Raw genomic sequence first — 19,313 nt, 5'->3', positions numbered from 1 at the left:
GAAAGTTTCTATGAATAACTGGACGTCCGGTTTACAATTCTTTTACTCTGGTCTCAACTTCTCTATGTAGCTTGGGCGCAATCTCTACTGTAGTGGCCGATTTGCTTGCACTTGCTGCAACGCACTATTGTTCTTGCTGCTGTTTGCTGCTGTTCAATGAGATTCTGTTGCCCTCGAAGCAACCTGTGCATGTCCTCCCGAAGCTGCTGTTGTTCTTTGAGGAGTAGCTCTAGCATTCGGAAAATATCCGTACTGCTGAAGCTCTCATCTACGAGCTGGGTCGCGCCTAAGTCATCACAGCTTCCAGCATCTTGAGGTCTGTTTGGAGTAGTATGGACGATGGCCGTAGTGCTCCACTTGCCCGAGTCGTCTTGTGCTTGCTCCATGGTCAAATCGATAGCCTTGCCTAGGGTTACAGATAATCCAATATAAGGCATCTCTCTCAAATGTCGCCTGAGTTGTTCGTCTCTAAGTCCCTCCAAAAACAACCAGCTAGCGAGGCGATCCAGTTCTGGAGTGCTGATGTTTGCGTCCGTTTTCCGGCACTTTTACTGCCCTGTCTGCCCAGCTTGTCAAGCTCTCTCCCCTCCGCTGGAAGGCTGGCGGGATTTTGGAGGTGGCATCTGTCATCTCTGTTCCTTGTTAAGGTAGCTTCCTGTCTTTTGATTTATTTTTCACCCTCGGAATCCTTCTGGATTCCGATGGTGAAGAACCAATTTCAAAAAACGTAGTCACAAAGAACCAATTTCAAAAACACAAGGTCGGACGGAAAACGTAGTTCCTCAAGAATGAAAAATCAATAAAACTATCTTCTAATCAGAAGAATCCCTCTGTGGTCGCCAATATAGAATCTGAATATTTAGGGTGGAGGTTTTACCCTATTCACAATTCCACAATGGTTCCTAGAATCTATCTTAGAGAAAACTACTGGACTGGATAGTAACTTCACAAAACCTACTACTCTTAACGAGACTGAGGGGTTATACCAGGCCCTCTGTTCAAGTCCTAAAGAAAGTATTTTCAAGCGCTATAGAACTGTAGTCAATTGCTAATAATAATGTTATTAAAATATGTTGGTAATGCCTTTCTATGTTATATGATATTTTAGCTTCTAAGAAATGCTTTACAAAATGAAATAAATTGGTGACTCTAAGATTGAGAATTATACCAGGTCCTCAATTCACTTTCTAATTAATCGATCAACCAATATACTTAAAACAAATAGTAGATGACGCGAAGAGCTCGTCGGTGTTCACTCCACAACCCAACCAGACGAATATTAACCAACTTGATAGAACGTTAAGACATTGCCCATCAGGTACTTCAGGTTACTGCAGACCTTTTTAATTGTCTACTTGGTTCACCATTCCATACTACATGGGTTAACTTAACTTGCCAAGTCTTCTACGAGCAGGCAGGCCTACCCTCAGAGTGGCTTCACTATGCGGTCTCCTGGAAGGAGCTTGGCCGATTAATACTCTGAGAAATCAATCGTCTTGATCTTGTCCTGGACTCGGTGCTGTCCTCCAGTCCGTTAACCTAACTTAACCTAATTATTGATTGGTTGATCACTACTTTACTAGTCACCAAACTAATTTAAATCCAATAAATTGAAGCTAGATTGAGTATGATTTCAGATCCTTAGAGATGTATTGTGAAGTTACTAAACTTGTACAAGTACGCTTTCGATTAACAGAAAACCGAAAGAAACGATTAAGTTTTACCCAGTCCTAATTATTACAAGACTATGGTTCCTTCAAAACAACTAGTTACAAATGCCTATGAGTGCCACGTATCAAAGTGTTTAACAAATATCTACTAGATACCAGTTTAAACTCTACTAATTTATAAGAAAAGGTCCAAAAAGAGAAAGTAGTTGAAAATTTGCTAAGTTAAATTAACGAAAAGTATAATTACCAGGGTATACTAGTTTCAACAATTATTACAAGTTCAGTACCACGACAGAGATCTGTTAACTCACTCCGAAATATCGATTATCACGACAATATAACTATTTTCAGACTGATTTTGGTTACACATCACGCAACACAACAATTATTCGCACAAATTGTTCTCTCTCCAAATTGGCTAAAATTGAGCCGTATATATACTGCTAATCTATGTTTGGTTATGATAGTTTAGTCCTATTTTTACCAAATGTTCCGAATCTTTGTGAGAAAAATACCCTTTTTGGGAAAAGTTTTCAGAAGGTCATTCATGACTTTGATAACTTAGGCCCCTAATTTGGGTTTCTAATCCAATATTACGTGGGTGAGAATTTTGGTGTTCAATCCATGATATAATCTTCATCAGAGTCAATATTTACTTATTCAACCATTCTCATCAGTTTAAATTTCTTTACCATTAATATCTTTGTACAGTTTCAAGTTTAGAATTCACTTTTGTGTTGGGAATAATTCAAGGTCAGTATTAATTTGGTTCTTCTCCGAAAAATACTTAAGTTTAACTTTCCAATCCTACACAGGGGCTATTATTGGCCTTCCCTTGGTTTTTTTATTTCGTCGTCGCGATTTTTGTTACGACCATATGACGTCACAACCACTTCAAACCTGCTTTTTGTTCATTCGTTCATGCAATTTCAACTGAAATGCGTGTGTGACGTCATTTTTCGCTCTTAGTGGAGCGAGTTTTTTTGTTCATTTGCGTGATTAAATTTTTGGTCACACTTGACTTACCTCACTCACAAAAATGACTTCCACACTTTGAAATTGACTTTCATTTACTTTAATTGAAAGAGTTAAGGTCAAGTGGGTGTGTCTCACTCTAAATGAAGGTTATTAGGGAGCTTCTAATAGAGGCAGCAAAAACTTATACAGATTTTTAATCAAAATATAACATATCAGCCTTCAATGAAAAAACGATTTTTTTTGGTCTGTCTTTTTCACTGTTTTTTGAGACTGCAGAGCTACGAAGCTATTGTGGCTATTTTCTGGCAATCTGCCAGCTATGTTTGTAACTTCTTCCTTTTTGGGCTTTTTTTTGCTTGTTACCTCTCATCAAAGTCCGCTCTGCTCGTTCGCTCAATTTAGGTTTATTTGAAACTCTTTTTTGAATTTGTATTTATTTAGCTTTTTCGAAAAAAATAGACATTGATACTTGGATTTAAATGCTTGTTGTTGTTATTTCATTTTGTTTTTTTTGTCTCGTAGGCTTTTTATTGACAAGTATCATTGCCCCACAAACGAGGCATTATTTAATTTAGTATTTGATTTGAGCTGGAGACAGTTTTTTTATTCATACACCAATTATTGTTGATCAATATGTGAGAACTATTGAAAGTTGTCTATGTTCCTCATTTGGTCAAAATTTAGCCAAACTTGTTTGATTAGAAGAACAAAAGCCCAAAATACAAATTTCTAGACGAAAATGGGTTCGCGGATCGGTTTTATTTTTGAATGTTCAGGTTTCTCTAGTTATTTTTGTTTCTATAGCTACACTTCTTTCTATGCTCCTTTTTATAGGCTTTTGTTCTTGTTTTGGATTGTCATAAGTTTTTTAAGTTTTTGCCATTGTAATTGATTTGTCGCCAGCAAAAAATTGAAAATGGATAGTTTTTTCTTTGAAAATTGAGTTTAAGAAGTTCAGCAAATTAACAGTTCACTGGTTTTTTTTTAGTTTTCCCGGGAGTTAACTTGTTTGCGTTTTTGGTTACACCAAAATGTAAATCCAAATATTTGCTTCCAATAAAACTAAAAAGATATCAAAGAAGTTTTGTTTACTAGTTATGTGAACTGTGCCAATAGAAATTTAAATCATAGCCAATAGAAATTTAAATTATAGCCAATAGAAATTAAAATTATAGCAAGTTGCCGCTCATGGACAAAGAATAAAGAGTAATGAAAATCTCAAAGAATTTAGCGTAGAAAATTTTTTTAGAAGTCTTAGCAAAGCTTTTGACATTAACTTACTCTGCAGGGAACATGGTACCAAAAAGCTACGTACGGCATGATTTCTGCTTTTAAAGCATGATTTGTGCTTCATTAGCATGATTTGCGCCAAGGCGTGAAAAAAGGTGTGGATTTCAAAGTCAAAATTCCAAAGAAAGTAATGAGATACTGAACGATGTTATAAAATATTCCAAAACCTAATTGGAGTGGATCCGCGTTAATGCTAACGCTTTCTCTTACTGTGATACAATAGCCAGAGGTACAGTTAGACAAATCCTCAAAAACATGGAGTTCTTTGGAGGAATGCTGCAAAGAAAGTTAGTTTGAAGAAAAAAGCACGTTTTTTCGTTAAAAGTGGTTTGCCATTATGCTCAAGAAACCTTTCCCTTTCTGTCAATATGTTGCTTCTACTGATGAAACAAGAGTGCGCATCTTCAGCGACGGAATTGTTTGAGTTTTTCGACGAAATGGAACAAGAATGGAACCAGAAAAATTTGAGTTCGGAAAAGTGATCATAATGCTCCTGTGCATAAATCGAAGATTATCGGCAATTTTGTCCAAGAAAACGAGTGGAATGTACTAGAATGCCCAGCATACAGTCCAGATCTGAAGCCTATTAAAAGTTTATGGGCGATTTTACGAAAACAGACAGTTTTTACGAAAACAGACAGTTTTTTTGGGAAAATTTAGAAAAAATGTATGAAATTTGGAATGAAATTGACACCGACGTCGTGAGAGACCTGTATGAGAACCATACAAACCGTCTTCTAGACGTTAACAGAGCTGAAGGTGTATGACGCGTATTTTTTTGTTCATACACCAATTATTGTTGATCAATATGTGAGAACTAATGAAAGTTGTCTATGTTCCTCATTTGGTCAAAATTTAGCCAAACTTGTTTGATTAGAAGAACAAAAGCCCAAAGTACAAATTTCTAGACGAAAATTGGTTTGCAGATCGGTTTTAATTTTGAATGTTCAGGTTTCTATAGTTATTTTTGTTTCTATAGCTACACTTGTTTCTATGCTCCTTTTTATAGATTTTTGTTCTGGTTTTGGATTGTCTTAAGTTTTCTAAGTTTTTGCCATTGTAATTGATTTGTCGACTCTTCGCTTTTTTGACGTTTCTAATCCTGCTACATTTTAAAAAAGAAATTAGAACCGTCAAATTTCTTATGGCGTTCAAATTCGAAGATACTGAAAGCCAGCAAAAAATTGAAAATGGATAGTTTTTTCTTTGAAAATTCAGATTAAGAAGTTCAGCAAATTAACAGTTCACTGGCTTTTTTTAGTTTTGCGGGGAGTTAACCTGTTTGCGTTTTTGGTTACACCAAAATGGAAATCAAAATATTTGCTTCCAATAAAACTAAAAAGATATTAAAGAAGCTTTGTTTACTAGTTATGTGAACTGTGCCAATAGAAATTTAAATCATAGCCAATAGAAATTTAAATTGTAGCCAATAGAAATTTAAATTACAGCAAGTTGCCGCTCATAGACAAAGAATGTAGAGTAATGAAAATCTCAAAGAATTTAGCGTAGAAATTTTTTTAGCAGTCTTAGCAAAGCTTTTGACATTAACTTACTCTGCAGGGAACATGGTACCAAAAAGCTACGTACGGCATGATTTCTGCTTTTAAAGCATGATTGGTGCTTCATTAGCATGATTTGCGCCAAGGCGTGAAAAAGGGTGTGGAATTCAAAGTCTAAATTCCAAAGAAAGTAATGAGATACTGAACGATGTTATAAAATATTCCAAAACCTAATTGGAGTGGATCCGCGTTAATGCTAACGCTTTCTCTTACTGTGATACAATAGCCAGAGGTACAGTTAGACAAATCCTCAAAAATATGGAGTTCTTTGGAGGAATGCTGCAAAGAAAGTTAGTTTGAAGAAAAAAGCACGTTTTTTCGTTAAGTGGTTTGCCATTATGCTCAAGAAACCTTTCCCTTTCTGTCAATATGTTGCTTTTACTGATGAAACAAGAGTGCGCATCTTCAGCGACGGTATTGTTTGAGTTTTTCGACGAAATGGAACAAGAATGGAACCAGAAAAATTTGAGTTTGGACAAGTGATCATAATGCTCCTGTGCATAAATCGAAGATTATCGGCGATTTTTTCCAAGAAAACGAGTGGAATGTACTAGAATGCCCAGCATACAGTCCAGATCTGAAGCCTATTAAAAGTTTATGGGCGATTTTACGAAAACAGACAGTTTTTACGAAAACAGACAGTTTTTTTGGGAAAATTTAGAAAAAATGTATGAAATTTGGAATGAAATTGACACCGACGTCGTGAGAGACCTGTATGAGAACCATACAAACCGTCTTCTAGACGTTAACAGAGCTGAAGGTGTATGACGCGTATTTTTTTGTTCATACACCAATTATTGTTGATCAATATGTGAGAACTAATGAAAGTTGTCTATGTTCCTCATTTGGTCAAAATTTAGCCAAACTTGTTTGATTAGAAGAACAAAAGCCCAAAGTACAAATTTCTAGACGAAAATTGGTTTGCAGATCGGTTTTAATTTTGAATGTTCAGGTTTCTATAGTTATTTTTGTTTCTATAGCTACACTTGTTTCTATGCTCCTTTTTATAGATTTTTGTTCTGGTTTTGGATTGTCTTAAGTTTTCTAAGTTTTTGCCATTGTAATTGATTTGTCGACTCTTCGCTTTTTTGACGTTTCTAATCCTGCTACATTTTAAAAAAGAAATTAGAACCGTCAAATTTCTTATGGCGTTCAAATTCGAAGATACTGAAAGCCAGCAAAAAATTGAAAATGGATAGTTTTTTCTTTGAAAATTCAGATTAAGAAGTTCAGCAAATTAACAGTTCACTGGCTTTTTTTAGTTTTGCGGGGAGTTAACCTGTTTGCGTTTTTGGTTACACCAAAATGGAAATCAAAATATTTGCTTCCAATAAAACTAAAAAGATATCAAAGAAGCTTTGTTTACTAGTTATGCGAACTGTGCCAATAGAAATTTAAATCATAGCCAATAGAAATTTAAATTATAGCCAATAGAAATTTAAATTACAGCAAGTTGCCGCTCATAGACAAAGAATGTAGAGTAATGAAAATCTCAAAGAATTTAGCGTAGAAATTTTTTTTAGCAGTCTTAGCAAAGCTTTTGACATTAACTTACTCTGCAGGGAACATGGTACCAAAAAGCTACGTACGGCATGATTTCTGCTTTTAAAGCATGATTGGTGCTTCATTAGCATGATTTGCGCCAAGGCGTGAAAAAAGGTGTGGAATTCAAATTCTAAATTTCAAAGAAAGTAATGAGATACTGAACGATGTTATAAAATATTCCAAAACCTAATTGGAGTGGATCCGCGTTAATCCTAACGCTTTCTCTTACTGTGATACGATAGCCAGAGGTACAGTTAGACAAATCCTCAAAAATATGGAGTTCTTTGGAGGAATGCTGCAAAGAAAGTTAGTTTGAAGAAAAAAGCACGTTTTTTCGTTCAAAGTGGTTTGCCATTATGCTCAAGAAACCTTTCCCTTTCGGTCAATATGTTGCTTTTACTGATGAAACAAGAGTGCGCATCTTCAGCGACGGAATTGTTTGAGTTTTTCGACGAAATGGAACAAGAATGGAACCAGAAAAATTTGAGTTTGGACAAGTGATCATAATGCTCCTGTGCATAAATCGAAGATTATCGGCGATTTTTTCCAAGAAAACGAGTGGAATGTACTAGAATGCCCAGCATACAGTCCAGATCTGAAGCCTATTAAAAGTTGATGGGCGATTTTGAGAAAACAGACAGTTTTTACGAAAACAGACAGTTTTTTTGGGAAAATTTAGAAAAAATGTATGAAATTTGGAATGAAATTGACACCGACGTCGTGAGAGACCTGTATGAGAACCATACAAACCGGCTTCTAGACGTTAACAGAGCTGAAGGTGTATGACGCGTTATTAGAGAACAAATTTCAACTCAAAATGTTATATTATTTGATGTTTGTATTGCTTTTTAAAAAAAATCTTCAGGTGTAAGTAGCCTTTTGGTACCATAGTGTAAAATAGTGGGAAGAAGGCAAGCCATTTAACTACCAGACGTTCTGAGTTGCAATGTATAAACTGATGATCACGTGTGAGTCTCAAATTTTGTCAGAATTGGTGCCCAAAATTCATTTTCCTTTCTAAAGCAACGGAATTATCTCATCTTGAATTTAACTATTATCCTCTTTGTTTTCAGCAAAATTGGCAAATGTTGCTGAACTGATCCGATTTTTAAATAGACTCAAAATTAACCGGAATTTCTTGAATTAGAAAAATTAAGCGCAAGTACTTAAAAATTAAGGGCAACGCTTCAATTGTTGGAGCATCTGCAATATTGCGAGTACCTGAAATATTGCATTTTGCAAATTGTATCAATTTTTCTGTTTCAGAGTAAAAGGTATGGCCCATCTGGTGGATATGGGTTCATCCCTACCCCGGGATGACTCGTCCCTCAACCACCTGAGCACGGCAACTGCTGCTGATTCCGGGGCTGGTAAGAAGTCAACGACTGCCTCCACTGCAGCGGCTGGATCTCTACTGAACTTGTCTTGTGAGCAGGTATAATCATTTTTCCACTTGTGTCCACTTAGCCGGAAACATGGTCGGATGTTTTTTTTTTAATTTAATTCAACTCATTTGATTTAAAACAGTAATTAATGTAATTTGCATGAGCAGCTCACTATGCCCGATGTTAAATCTATTGTAATTACTGCATGAAAATTGGAAGAGTGTTATTGACATTTAAAGAAATGCATTCCATTACTGTAATGTCCGAGAATACGTTTACTTTCATTCGTTCGTTTACGAATCATTTCCAATTAGGTGGATTTTTTAAAATAAATTCTTCGAGGTCTCCCAATTTTCCAAATCTCTAATTTATCTCCGAAATTTATTTTCTGAAAGTTGACATTTGTGTTCTGTTGTACCAGTTCCAAAAAATGATGAACTTGGAGAATGGTCAACATGCCGGATCTCCTAACCACCGTAGCTCCCCAACAGAGTCCAAAGGACAGATGTTGAAGAAATCACTGGCCAATGCTGGTAATCAGATAAAAGCCCAGACGGGTGGAGAGGGAAGCAAGTCAACAGATGAAATTGAAAAAACTAACGAGCCAATTGTTTACCTGGATCCCAAAGTAAGATTCCCCGATTCTTGAAGTTTTTTGAAAATTTTTTCACTGCTTGAACAGTGATTATTTTTTGAATCTTGAGCAGTTTTGAAGCTTGCTGCTAGAAGATTGAGAGAGAGCAACCTAATATAAATTGTACATAAGATAAGCTTGACATAGCTTGACAAGAAGCACTACTTGTTCAACGTATACTTGGCCAGAGAAATGAAGCCTTGAGGAACGAGAAAGAACGTGAGAACGGGTTATAAGAAATGCCCAAGTTCTAGAGCTTAAGACCAGTTGGTGTAAATAGACCCCATAACACTTGCATAACAGAATTTTTCTGCTTTTTGAATAGTCCTGACCTATATAAATCTACAATCTGATAAAAAAAAATCGACCTCTCGGCATGTTTTTTCTCAAGTTAGAACAGGTTAGCAGAACAAGATGCATGTTAAATTGATTTCCTATTGTGCCGCTTTGTTTCAGTCATTGGTCAACCCAAGCGATGTTGAGACAGTGCAGATTGAGAAATATTTCTTACAGAGGATACAAGAGGGACACGGGGAGTTCGTCTTTGAACTTGGAAGTGGAGGTATAATAGATGGACATTTTATTCGAAACTTAGTTGATGGCATAATATCGGACCTCGTTCTGAAACTTTTGTGAGGATTTAAGTTCTCATTTTTTGTGTTTTTTTCTGGACCGTTCGTCCAGGTTTTTGATAGAATTTCGATCGTAATTTAGCTGGCAAGTTTGTTTAAATCATCGATCAAGAACATGTTATAATAATCTTATAATACGATGCTTCATTGGATAGACTAGAGTGTTTTGGCAACTTAAACTTCATAGGCCAATCACTTGGATTTTGTTTGTAGTTCAACAGCGAATAAGAGATCGTTTTCCTCAGCAAGCTGTACATAACGCATGTATAAAGTAAAAGTATATCGTTAAAAATTGAACCATTGAATTATACTCTTAATAGCTAGCCGTTTTTACGAAAAAATATTTGTTCGCTATCAGAGTATTGAGGGTGCAAATTATAAATTTTTGTAGTGGTTTAGAGTTTTTGTTCAGTAGTGAGTTCTATGAAAAGAGTTTTGACCTCAAGAAATCTGCGTTGATGTTGTTGAAAAAAAAACTGTTAAATCTCTGTATTTAGGTTTATTTGACTCCCTGAAAGAAAATCTAAATCGTTTAATGACAAATTAGCAAAAATCAACTGTCATGTAAAAATCAATGATGGGATCATGATCATAGGCTTCAAACATAATGCTGTGTAAAAATGTTGCTTAATAGTTTCTATTTCAGAGTCGGACGATCTTGGATTGTCTCGACAGGACCTTGAAGACAGTATAATCACTTTGAATTCAGTATGTGAAAAAATCCAGTGCAGCTGTATGCAATTACGACGTAAATGTTCAAATCCCACATCTATTAATAATTCCGAGAAAACAGAGATTAGCTCAACAGACGAATCACAGCATTGTGAGCCATTTATTGACTTGACAGAGAAGTGGGTATCAGATTTCCTTATACGGAAGAATATTGACGAGTCCGATTTCATCGAAGTTCGAGTCGCGGTTGTTGGAAATGTGGACGCTGGAAAATCAACACTTCTGGGTGTATTAACGAACGGAGTGTTGGACGATGGTCGAGGAAATGCTCGGCAGTACTTATTCAGGTAATGATGATTGCGCAGCATTGTTTCGAAACTAGACGCTGGAAAATGTGACCATTGCAGTGCTCTTAAAATATATATCTATATATTAATCGCGTGAACACATAAGGCTGCATGTTTTAGAGTTCTCACTGAGCACCATGTTTTAACAGTACTACCGAAGAGCACGGTTAAGTGGTGGCTTAAACGGTCAATGGCCAAAAAAGTTGCTAAAATCTTGGCAAAAGTTCTCAGACCAAAAAATGTTGCTGAAAGGCCATCAACCAAAAAATGATCCGAAAAAATATATTGTCGGTTTTTTTCCTACTAAAAAGGGGCAATAAGGGGAAATATTTCAAAGCAAAAAGGGTCAATGTCGGAAAAAGAATAGTGTCAAAAGAAGGTCATCATAGCTGCAATGCATTAAGCTGAGGTCAGCTAAATTGCGGTTAGCTTGAATTTTGTTTGTTTCGTCGTCTGACGCTCTTTGCGTATTACATTGTTTACGCAGCAAGCTTCAAAGGAGCAATTTTGCTGACCATCTTTTATGCCACATTTCATTGCTCTTTTGCTACGTTTGTGCGTGACGTCAATTCATAAACTTAAGTGGCAGTGAGTTTTGCTTAGTCGCTGTTTTGCATGTTTTTCGGCTGTCTGCCGGCTATGCTGGAACGATATTGTTCAGGAAAAGTCTGACCCAAAAAAGCTTTTGATACTGAACAAGACAATGTTGCAAAGCATGCCAAGATAAAAAGGGTTCATGTTCAAAATACGGTTCATGTTTTTCGCTAGTCATTGTCAACCTTTTTCATATTTTTCTTTGAATGGCAATTTTTATCAGAAATGAATCTTGTCACTGTCTAAATGACTTAGTGCAATATTAGTTTGTCTTGAAGTTACTACATATTTCCAGCCATCCATAGAGCACTTTCGTAATGAGAGTTGCTGCTAATGAATTTTTGCATCTAAAATATAACAGGCTTTTTATTTTTTCATTTTTAAGTTTATTTCGAAATAATTTTGTTGATAGCATTCGCCAGTCCTACACAATTATGCCGGTGTCCGCTTAGCATCTTTATTGGAAAAATCTGTCTTTTTCATTGACTTCTACCGGAAGTCATCTGCACAGGTTTTACAGCGATTCCTTCTTTTTACGTGCACCAGCTTTGGAACTCATCGTCTTACGTTCTTTCAGTTTTTCTCCGCCTTGTTTTATTGTTTTATTATTAAGTCCATCATCTTTTTTTCTTTTCGTTTTTCTTATTGTTTTTCTCGACTATCTTCTTTATATCGCACCTCTGATTTTAGCTTTCTTTCATTGCCTCTCTTTTCTACCTCTCGGTATCTCTCCTATCGTTCTCACTCTCTCTTTCTCTGGCTCTTTTCTTTCTCATTTTTTGTCTGTTTTTCTTTAAGTTAACTTTGCCTTTTCTGCTTTTTTATCGACTATTTTTCGTACGGGCATTTTTAATGTATAATGGTTTGGTTTATTCTCCATTGTATTTTATGTCTTCTGTGCGCTCTCACTTATTTTTGCTTTTACCTTCTTTTTTCTTTCAAATTTGGCTTGACAGGTTTTTTTGATCCTTGACTTCTCAAATTCTGCTTGTTTTCGTATTTGTTCTCTTTAACCAATCTAATTCCCTGATTTCAGTCAATGCGACAATAATATGAATAATTTGAATAAGATTTGGACCAAAGACGTTTATTTTGAATTCAGCTTGTTGTAATGCTGTGATAACTTTCACAAACGTACACCAGTTATCATAAACAGGTTTTCAATGAGAATATCATTTATTACAGCTTCGAATTGAAGTACATTCAGATAGCTTTTACGGACCTGCTTGTTAAATTTAGTCAGTTGAATTAAGCTTGTGTCAATCATATTGTGATAATACTTTATCCTCGAAGAGATGGCTTGCTGTTTGAGCAAGTTCGAACCAATTATTTTAGTCGCGCTGTTCTTTTTATGCGATTTTTTGTACTAACAGCTTTTCGTTAATTTTTTGTTTCGTCTGACGCTTTTGACTTTTCATCCTTAAAATGGGATAAACATGTAAAGTCTGGACAGGATTCATTTGCTGAGCCTCTAAGAGTCTAATTGAACAATTCGTCAAAGCTGCTGAGAAGACTTAAAATCAAAGTATAAAATCAATTTTTGGTGGTCTGGACCCTCCTCATATCGCGCAACCCTGTACACCGTTCCGTCTAGCCCTTTTTCGCGCCTCCTCGACCCCCGCCCGCTTCGAGCAACTTGTGGTCATCGGTTAAACTATCTCTCAACAGTGTGAGAAATTTATGAAACAGTGTCAAACATTAATTAAATGTTGCTTTTGAAAACATTTGGCATTGTAAAATGTTTCCTTAGGTCATTACGTGATTTTGCGACAATTTCAGATCAGCACGCTTTGTCAGCAAAGTATTTTCAATTGCTCTCAAACAAAGTTCGCTACAATTATTTTAGTCGCGCTGTTCTTTTTATGCGATTTTTTGTACTAACAGCTTTTCGTTAATTTTTTGTTTCGTCTGACGCTTTTGACTTTTCATCCTTAAAATGGGATAAACATGTAAAGTCTGGACAGGATTCATTTGCTGAGCCTCTAAGAGTCTAATTGAACAATTCGTCAAAGCTGCTGAGAAGACTTAAAATCAAAGTATAAAATCAATTTTTGGTGGTCTGGACCCTCCTCATATCGCGCAACCCTGTACACCGTTCCGTCTAGCCCTTTTTCGCGCCTCCTCGACCCCCGCCCGCTTCGAGCAACTTGTGGTCATCGGTTAAACTATCTCTCAACAGTGTGAGAAATTTATGAAACAGTGTCAAACATTAATTAAATGTTGCTTTTGAAAACATTTGGCATTGTAAAATGTTTCCTTAGGTCATTACGTGATTTTGCGACAATTTCAGATCAGCACGCTTTGTCAGCAAAGTATTTTCAATTGCTCTCAAACAAAGTTCGCTACAATTAATTGACGTTTCGTCCTGGAAAACTAGTAAAGCACGGTGGCATTAAGTCCCGAGTAGCTCTTAGACCTTTAGTAGGCTCCAAGTGTACGATTTAACAAAGCTGTTTCAGATGAAAATTCTTGGTGCGGATGGTAATTATGCGTGGTTTGAAATTCCTTTCACCATCTCTTATGCCCTCTCTTGCATTTAAGCTAGCTCCCCTGAGTCGCTTCTAGCTACTACAAAGGCTAACCATTCGTACGTTGTTTGGTAAAGAATAACCATTCGTATGTTGTTTGGTAAAGGCTAACCATTGGTACATTTATCTGTCATCAGTCCATGGAGAGAAGTTTGTTTACTCGCCAATTGCACGCTTCTCAAGTTTCAAAAAGTTTTTGTTGCAGAGCAGTGGTTTCATCGAGAATTTTAATCGTCAGTATTTTGGCAAGTGAAGTCAATGTTGTCTTCTGAATTTCTTCGGTCTACATAAAGGGAGTATACTTGGAGAGTTATTGAGCAAGGTATAAGTCACTAAGAAGAATGAAGTATTGGTGCCGCTGTCAAGTTATCGCTTTAGGTGTTTTTATCGACTTTATTGTTGATACAAAATGATCAGACCTTCCACCGCAAGCGAAAACAAGCTTTTGCTGGCGGCTACTGAAATTCACGAGGAAAAAGAAGCAGTTGGTGAACATACAAAACAGTCCCAGACAAAACAGTCCCGAATAGCAAAATATTCCCAGACAAAACAGACCCAGACAAAACAGTCCCAAAAAAGCAGACAAAAGAGTCCGACAAAATAGTCCGAACTAAACATAGAGTTAAACATATGCACACCAATTAACACAGGAACCAAGTTATTCATGTAATTGCAATTAATTGAAGAAATATTGAGCTGATTACAACATAGTTTTAGCCAAAATATGCTTTTTGAAACAACTTTTTGGTGTAATCCTCGTTCATATCAATTAAAAACAAAGCATTCAGAAAATTAACTCATAGATTATGGTTGTTAATTGTTTCTAGATTACGTTTTACAATTATTTCGATATTTATTCAGGACTATTTTGTCTGGGACTGTTTTGTCTGTTCTGTTGGACTATTTTGTCTGGGACTGTTTTGTCTGGAAATATTTTGCAATTTGGGACTATTTTGTCTGGGGCTGTTTTGTCCGGACACGAAGCAGTTTTTAATTAATAGCGTGGTAGCATTTACGTAGAATTTCTTAGGCCGTGAATAATTTTTGAAATCATTACCGGAAGGGGTCGAAATCTGATTAAACGATTTCAGTTAATATTAGTTCAAATGAATTTCCGCCATAAGAGTAATTACGATCGTTTTCAGGCACAAGCATGAGATGGAGAGTGGGAGGACCAGCTCGGTGGGCAATGACATCCTAGGATTTGATCAGATGGGCAACGTTGTGAACAAATCAGACGGACACGGTATTTATTGAATTTTGTTCTTATTTGAACTGCTCTGGTACCTTTGGCGATTTCGATATTTTCCCATTCAGACATTTCGGTAAAATGGGGATAAGCAGGTTCAGCATAAGAATTACAGGCCGGAGACTATGATGAGTTAGAAAGGAAACAAGACTACTTGCGCGAGTCTGTGCGTAGCACAGAATTTTCCAACATACCTCCCCAAGGCTGCAGAAACCACTTTTAAATTCTGCCAAGTAAACCGCTAGGAGTGTCCGAAAGCAACTTATATGCATTGGAGAAAATTACTTGGAGAAACAAAGTAGTAGTGTTGGACACATTTGAAGCCGCAATTTGTGGCAAATATTAAGTAGTTTTTCTAATTTTTCGTTCTTTCTTACAGTTATGCACTCTACCTCTATTTTTGTCTAGCATTTGAATGAACTATCTCATTCTAACTATCCACTTTTCACTCTATTTCTAAGTCTCGCTGACATGTTTTTGGAAAGATTTAAAAACAGAGTTTTGGTATTTGACACATTTTAAGCCGCAATTTGTAGTATTTATTAATTTGTTTGTTTCCAATATTTTCTTTCTGGCAGTTTTTGCACTCTACCTCTTCTTGCGTCGAATATTTTAATGAACTATTTCTCTTACACAAATGATCCTTTTCTGCCTCCCTTTCAAAATCTCGCTGATAAGTTATCACTGAGGTTTAAAAACAGATTTTTACGGATTGGACACATTTGAAGGCACAATTTGTAGCAATTATTAATTAATAGCCGCCCTCATCTTTTCAGCCGGCTATTATAGTGCTCCTAATTTTTTTTATTTACTTCGTCGAACAAAAAATGTTTCGCTTTACCTCATTTTGCCGCTTTTTCAACATTTAGTGTGAAATCTTTTTAACTTCTCTAAGCTAGTTTCTCTTCTCTCATTCTGCTAATAGTGATTTTGATCATCAGTTGCTCAGGAAAGCGATTCAAAATGAATAGAGTCAGTATAAAAATTGAAGTCAAATAGAAACGGGATAAACCCATAAAGCCCAATTTTAGATGCCCGCTATTTGAGCGTCGTTCCTATAAGTCTTAGTTACCATCTCTAATGCTTATTGGTATTGATAGTAGCCCCTGTAGCCTCTCTCTAAGAAGCAGAAGTATGTTCAACTATGAAATGCCATCAAAATAAGTGGAATTTCAAAAATGTTTTTGTACAAAAATCTTTTTCAATATCAACGGCGGCTATTTTCCGGCAATCTGCCGGGTATGTTTAGTTTTTCTATCTGCGTTTAGTATTTTTTTTCTGCGTGAAAGCTTTTCACTCTGCCTCTATACATGTTTAATATTTGTATGAACTATCTTTTTTAAACTAACTATCCCTTTCTCCCTCTCTAATAAACCTAAAAACGCACACCCATAAATACACCCACACAAGCGCGCACACATCCAAACAAATTCAAACCTCACCACCACAAAAAATGTTTGCATGTAATCCTTACTCAAAATTTGTCACCGTCTAGATTTGGCTAGATTTTTTTTAGGAAAAGCAGGTGCGGACTTCTTTAGTCAATTTAATCGTAATCGTAAAAGTATTATCTGAAATGAACTTTTTGAAGGTTTTCGAAAGGTTTCATGAGCATAAGAGGGCAATTGATTTTCCAAAATCTCGCAAATGTGTTATCAGCGAGATATAAAAACACACAGCCTTGGCATTGGACTTATTAAAGTCCACAATTTGTTGCTAATTTGAAGTAATTTTTCATTATTTCTGCAAGCTTATGTTCTCAGCCTCTTTGTGTCTAATATTTGAAGGAAATGTTTCTCGCACACAAACTTTTTATCTTTTTCACGCATACCGCACATTTTGAAAATACGCGCACCTGTACATACACCCACACAGGCGCGCACGCAGACGCACAGAAACATAAATTTAGATCTTAAAATTTTGTTTTTGGCATCTGATCTTGACACGCTGTTTGTCACCGTTCATGTCTGATTGTTTTTTATCTGAAAAACTAGGCGTAGACTGCTTGACGCATTTATATGGGTAATCGTTAAACTGACGCTAAAATTGAAATTGAATTTTTTGACTTCTTTTGAAATATTTTCTAATGTTTGATGTTTCATGGGCATAATCCACTTTTTGTTAGAAAATTTACGCAGACGTGTTAAAAGCAGCATTTATAAAGCCCAAGTTTTTAGCAAAATTATGTAACATTAGTAGTTATCTGTCTCAATCCTGATATGCGTCAAGCGCGTAAACGGAAGCTTTTTTCCGGCAATCTGCTGGCTATGTTTCCGAAATTGCTGTATCTTTTTTTCCGAAATTTTTGGTCATTTAGTAATTCAAATTTTTATTACGTCTGACAGTTTTTGCACGCTGCCTGTAAAGAAACGTTAATAAGCTACAACGCTAATTTTAAAAAACACAGTCTTGGTTCTGAGTATGTCTAAAACCCCATTATTTGCGAAAAAATAAAATTAAAAAATTTTGATTAACTTAAATTTTCTAACTTTTTATTACTTCTGACAGTTTTTTGCACTCTGCCTCTTATTGTATATAACATGCATAGGAACTTTAAAAGCTTTTCGTATAATCACTTATTTAGTAGCTTTGAGGAGAATTGGCAATCAGTAAATTTAATGTTTTGTGGTTTTCCCTCTTTTAAGTAAGTTTTTTGAAAAGAAATAGAAATTTTGATAATTTTTATGAAAACTGAAAAAGATTGGAAAATTTTCAACGATGATAAGAAAATTATCAATGAAGAATTCAATTTGTTATTTTACAGAAACGCTCAAAGGCTCGAAAAGATTAGTTAGAAGTGCAACCTCACAATACAGATGAGTAAACATTAATTTTTTCTCATTTTATTTTTCATTTTCAAAAACAATTGTGAACGTGTTTTTTTCGCCCTGACAATCCATACCCACTTAAACTTTCAATTTCATCTGTATTTTATTAAACTAGAGAAGATAAGTTTGACCTATCTGCTCTAAAACCTTGGGAACTTAAAAGAACAGTATCATGAAATAAAATCAATTCAATCAAATTTCATTTTGAAAAAAAGAAAATGGTGTCTTATTTTGATTTACATTCTTTGTAAGGATACAAATAAAGATTAGACAAGATTTACTTCTTTTTTCAATATTAAATTTGGTTGATTTGATTTTATTTCTTGATACTGTTTTTTTTTTTACGTTCCCAAGGTTTTGAAAATACTCAGATGGTTAGTTCTGATTAAATGAGATAGAATTTAGAAAAGAATAAATTTTTCTTTTAGCTTTACATTTTCAAAGTTGATTTTTGGTTATTTGAGAGCCCTAAATTGCCTAAAGTCCTCAATTTCCCCAGTTTTTTTTCTGATTCACAGAAAAAATGGATCGTACAATTGTTCGTAACCAGCAATGTAGCGAATACGGTCAAAGTCAATGGTGACAAGTCAAAAGAAACAAAATAAATCGATTGAGCTGGTAATTAAGACAAATTGCTTTAGGTTATCAAAGTTCATAGAGCAAATGCTTGCTGACATTGGCATTAAATTTAATAGTTTTCAATTTAAAAGCTGAATTAAGTATAATTTTAGAAACTAAGAAACTGCAGACCAAACTAGAACAGTGTTTGACACTTTGGATCAGATTCTGTGAATTTTCATGTTTTCTCATTTTCCAGTTCAATCCTGATATGCGTCAAGCGAATCAACGAAGGCATTTTTCTGGCAATATGCCGACTATGTTCCCTTTTTGGTCATATAATAATTTAACTTTTTAATTTTTCTGACAGTTTTTACACTCTGCCTCTAGTTGGTTCTTTTTTTAAGGAACGTTGAAAGCTGTTCGTAAAATCTGTTATATAGAAGCTTCGGCTGCATTGGTTTACAGTAGTTTGGCTTTTTCCCCACTTTTAAGAAAGAGTGTTTTTTTAAAGAAAAAGGAAGTTTTGATAATTTTTTTGACAACTGAAAATAGTATTTCGTTTTATATAAAGAGTTTCGCAATCCATGAAGGATTTAGGTTTCCAATTGGCAGAAACGCGCAAAAATGGAAAAGATGAGTTCGAAGTGCAACCTCAAAATACAGAAGTGAACATCATTTTCTCATTTTCAAAAAATTTGTCAGCGTTTTAAATTTTGGTTCAATGCGACCTGTCAACCCCATCATCCCCCTCCCCACACCCGCCCCGCCCCTGTGCGATCGTTTCTTTCTCAATTTTTCTTTCTCAATTTTTCCTTCGAAACTTTCAGAGTTCCCCCTTTTT

General features: G+C 35.5%; 1 protein-coding gene across 2 annotated transcripts in view; it reads left to right on the top strand.

Annotated features, from left to right (window-relative positions):
* LOC142347854 (GTP-binding protein 1-like) overlaps window positions 1–19,313 on the top strand; it is a 74,396-nt gene that overhangs the window by 14,737 nt on the left and 40,346 nt on the right. For both annotated transcript variants that reach the window (XM_075398989.1, XM_075398988.1), the window contains exons 2-6: window positions 8,309–8,477; window positions 8,849–9,055; window positions 9,518–9,623; window positions 10,340–10,712; window positions 14,980–15,080. In XM_075398989.1, coding sequence (XP_075255104.1) covers window positions 8,309–8,477; window positions 8,849–9,055; window positions 9,518–9,623; window positions 10,340–10,712; window positions 14,980–15,080 — 956 coding nt within the window. The remainder of the gene's footprint in view (window positions 1–8,308; window positions 8,478–8,848; window positions 9,056–9,517; window positions 9,624–10,339; window positions 10,713–14,979; window positions 15,081–19,313) is intronic.

The sequence above is a fragment of the Convolutriloba macropyga genome, chromosome 10 (genome assembly GCF_964194025.1).
Source record: "Convolutriloba macropyga chromosome 10, txConMacr16.3, whole genome shotgun sequence".
NCBI classification, from domain to species: domain Eukaryota; kingdom Metazoa; phylum Xenacoelomorpha; order Acoela; family Convolutidae; genus Convolutriloba; species Convolutriloba macropyga.
The sequence above is the reverse complement of the archived record's forward strand: the minus strand, read 5'-3'. Positions and strand labels throughout refer to the sequence as shown.